The sequence below is a fragment of the Morus notabilis genome, unplaced genomic scaffold (genome assembly GCF_000414095.1).
Source record: "Morus notabilis unplaced genomic scaffold, ASM41409v2 Scaffold4939, whole genome shotgun sequence".
Taxonomy (NCBI): Eukaryota; Viridiplantae; Streptophyta; class Magnoliopsida; order Rosales; family Moraceae; genus Morus; species Morus notabilis.
This window is the reverse complement of record NW_010360483.1, coordinates 1-3,843: the sequence shown is the minus strand read 5'-3', so window position 1 is coordinate 3,843 and position 3,843 is coordinate 1. Positions and strand designations below refer to the sequence as shown.

The 3,843-nt window shown below is 34.8% G+C and overlaps 1 protein-coding gene across 1 annotated transcript; it reads right to left on the bottom strand.

Moving 5' to 3' along the window:
- Window positions 1-571: 571 nt before the first annotated feature.
- On the bottom strand, window positions 572-1,698 carry LOC21384840 (ethylene-responsive transcription factor ERF107). The gene has a single exon (XM_010096490.2). The coding sequence runs from the start codon at window positions 1,611-1,613 to the stop codon at window positions 978-980; it is 636 nt and encodes a 211-aa protein (XP_010094792.1). The 5' UTR covers window positions 1,614-1,698; the 3' UTR covers window positions 572-977.
- Between the last annotated feature and the right edge of the window lie 2,145 nt (window positions 1,699-3,843).

Genomic DNA, 3,843 nt, shown 5'->3' with positions numbered 1-3,843 from the left:
CAAATTTTCACTTTTATTTATAATTAACAATAAACGCATCTTATCTTTAAACTTTAATGTCAGTCCGAAATGAGTTTTCCATATAAATTCTATTGCAACTCGAGTTTCATAAAATAAATTTAGTTCTTTTTTTTAAGCCCCCACCCCCGGAAAATTCTACACTAAAGTATGAAAAACTCTTACTTTAGGTCATCTTTTTTACTATCACATTAAATTAAGTACCGTGTTTAATCATTAGATAGAATTATAGTTATATCAAATTAAATCAAACATGAGAATTTATATTTCAGAACATAATGAAGATCTGATAATTTGAAACTATATCTTATAAATGGAGCTCACATTATAAGTAAGCATATTGATTGGCACGACATAATACATAAATATATGATCCAATAAAACGTGCTTAGCCTAGAAGTAAGGACTTGTAGACCAACGCGACATTATATGATGAACATTGTGTTGTGCTGAACACGACATAATTATACAATTGTACACAATTTTAGTCATGCCATGCCAGGCACGACATGATCCTTTTGACAACTTGAATGGTGATTAACCTTGTTTTGTGAATAAACTCGAATTATAAACCAGAAACATCCTAATTAACATCCAATTATCAAATCTGGATCAACAGTAGCATATGGATAATTAATCAACTATACAAAAACTTGAACACGGTCGTAAACATTGATAATGTAACATTCAATTTGCATTCAAGAAAACTTCTCTTAATTAACCTCACTTATAATTAGCTCATTCTTATACATTCTTTTAATCACAAAATATCAACAGTACTACTCTTAGTGCTCCCACTATTTGGGAATTGGGATTGCCTGATGAAACCTTTCTTTCAAGGAACGACGCCGTTCTGAGGAGGAGAGCATATATAATGTATAACTAACTTTCACGTCCTTTGGACCCCACCTGTTCTCCAATGAAAAGGCAACACGTCATCATTACAGTTACCATCATCTTCAACCCTCCTCTGAAAACAACCAACTCTCCGGCGACTCCAAGTTTTCCGGTAATTGTTCGGAAGCTTCCTTCTGATCTCTCCTCCTCTTCCGGTTCCGGCCCGTGTTCTCCGGCGGTTCGGACATCCCTGCCTCCAGCGGGAAGTTGAGGATCGCCTTCCGACCCCTCATCTTGAACGCTGCGCAGTCGTAGGCCCTCGCAGCGTCGACGTCTGTGTCGAAAGTCCCCAGCCAGACCCGGCTCCCTTTCCTGTTCGGGTCTCGGATCTCCGCCGCGAACTTTCCCCACGGCCTCCGCCGAACTCCCCTATACCGCCTCCGCTCGCCGGAGCAAGACGACGACGACGTCTTCGTGGTAACCAATGTGTCCGTTGTCATAACATCGGCGGCAGAAAAGGCGGTTTTCGACATGGGGGCGTCGGGTTTGGGCATGGAAACGGGGGAATTGGGTTCGGATTCGGATGGAGAGTATTCGTGTTTTACGGGTTGGAGATCATAAGAACTGAACATGTTAATCTTGGAGGTGTTGGAAGTAGGACTAAAACTGGTAAAAAGGGTTTCTGAGGAGGTAAAGTCGCCAAGGAGATATTGGCGAATGAGTTCCAGAGTTGAAGATTCGTTTAGAAAGTCTTCCATTTTTATGGCTCTTTCTAGAGATTTTGGTCTTTAAATGGGTTAGGAGAGCTAGCAAGACACACAAACGGGCATATATAGTTCTCTATCATACGTGACAATGTAACTGGTTACGTACACATATTACACGACATATAGGCACGAAACTCGTGTGGTAGAATTTGAAAAAGATATAAAATTTTTAATATGTTTTCATATTTCTATGGAAGGTTGGAGTACTTACAACTTAAAATATTATTTTATATCAAAATACAGGAGAATTTTATAATATGAAAAATATAATTTATGCTACCTATGTCAAGTTTCATTTAATTGCCGTACTTTATATAATACCACACGATTCTGATATAAGATGACGATTTATAATTGCAAATTATTGTTTTGAGTTTTTTTCTTAATACTCCAGTATAGGATTTTCCTAAAATTAAATCAACAATAAAAAATATGACAACATAAAATTATTTTTTATTTTATTTGATTTTAGACATGCGTATTATAATTTTATAAATAGCTGTTAGCTAACACAATTACACAAGTATCCAATGTATATGAATTTTTTTAAAAGGGAAGTATCTAATATTTTATACTATGCATAGAGATGTACACAAAATAAGTTATGTGGAAAGCATATATCTTTTTAATGTCCAATGATGCAATCATGGTTATCGACATCAAATTAAATTTAAAAGTATAGCCACCGCGGCTATCTAGCTAGCAAGCATATCCTAACACGGTTCCCACTCTCTTCCACCAGAATACAACCTTACCATTTTTAGATATACAATAAGAAAAATTTTACAGTAGAACTTGAAAAAAAAAATAAACTATTGATAGGTTTATAATTTTAGTCGTTGAATTTGTATAAAAAACTGTCCGCTCGATATACTTTTTATGTTTAATATGATTTTAATTAGACTTAATTATCGTGATGATATACTGTCAATTGGAAGCTCCACCGTATGACCCATAAAATAAACAACTACTCTGGCTAAACACTAATTTGCATATATTATAATTAATGACGATGATGATGGCTTATTTTTCGAATCAAAGAATGGGACGTAAGCATTTCCCCACAATTTGTCGCAAGTGGGTTTGACATTAATTCATTAGTAGTTGCAGTTACGTAGCTCTACACATATATTAATGGTAATATTGCCGTGGGACCAACAACAAAATATTAAAAAGACAGGTCTAGAGAGATCATCATGAATACAACAAAACAAACAACAATGGTTTTTGCAACTAGGCATAAAAAAGATGGCCCTTAGCAATGCAACTGACTTATAAACTTCCAATCAATTCATTGTCACGGCCCTACTTCTCTCTGCCATATATTATGACAGGGCTGTTTTCCCAAACTTTGAGCTGCCATCGACAACAATAGGAAAAATATCCCAATTCATAGTCGATTATTTGATTAGTTAGAGACAGATGGATCATGATCTTATCAAGGAAATAACTATATGCATACAAGAATATCTACAAAGATATTAGGTGAGAATTTTTGTTTTAATGTGTAGAATATTATTACGTTATGCATTCTCTCTCTCTCTCTGATTTTTTTTTTTTTTTTATAATTTATGTGAGAAAAATACTATAACAAAAAAAATTATATTTAAATTTATATGAGAGAAAACACTATAGTAAAAAATTTAAGATGTGATTCAAATTGTGATCCGGGCCCTAGGATTTGTTCTCCATTCCATAGCAGTAACGTCATCAATTGAGTATGGTTCATACCGTTGGTCAAATAACCTAATCATCTTATAAGTTCTTGTAAATTCTAGAAATGCATTGTAGTATAAAAAAAAAAAACCAGATATATACAAAGTAGGTGAGAATTTTCAAGAGGTATAAAACCAAGTACACACTGCACGCCGGCTGAAATTCAAATTACTTGACTTGTACCGAGACTAAATTCAGATGGCATTGAAGAAAGCAACTATACTTGTGAGATACTTTAATATCTCACTTTGAATTTTCCCCTACACCCTTCTTACCCTTGTGAGCTTTGCTTGTCAAACTAGAAGGTTATACTTGATATAATTGACTGTTAAAAAAAAAAATTTAATGCAATAACAGGAGGACCGGCGTCTCCTTTTAGCAGTTATGTTTGTCAAATTAGTAGGGTACTGTCAAGTCACAAGTAAGGTCCCGTATTTTTCGCTAATTCGAGTTTAAAATTCGAGTTTTGCTACAGTAAAAAGTTCTCAGAAACAGTCACATCTAA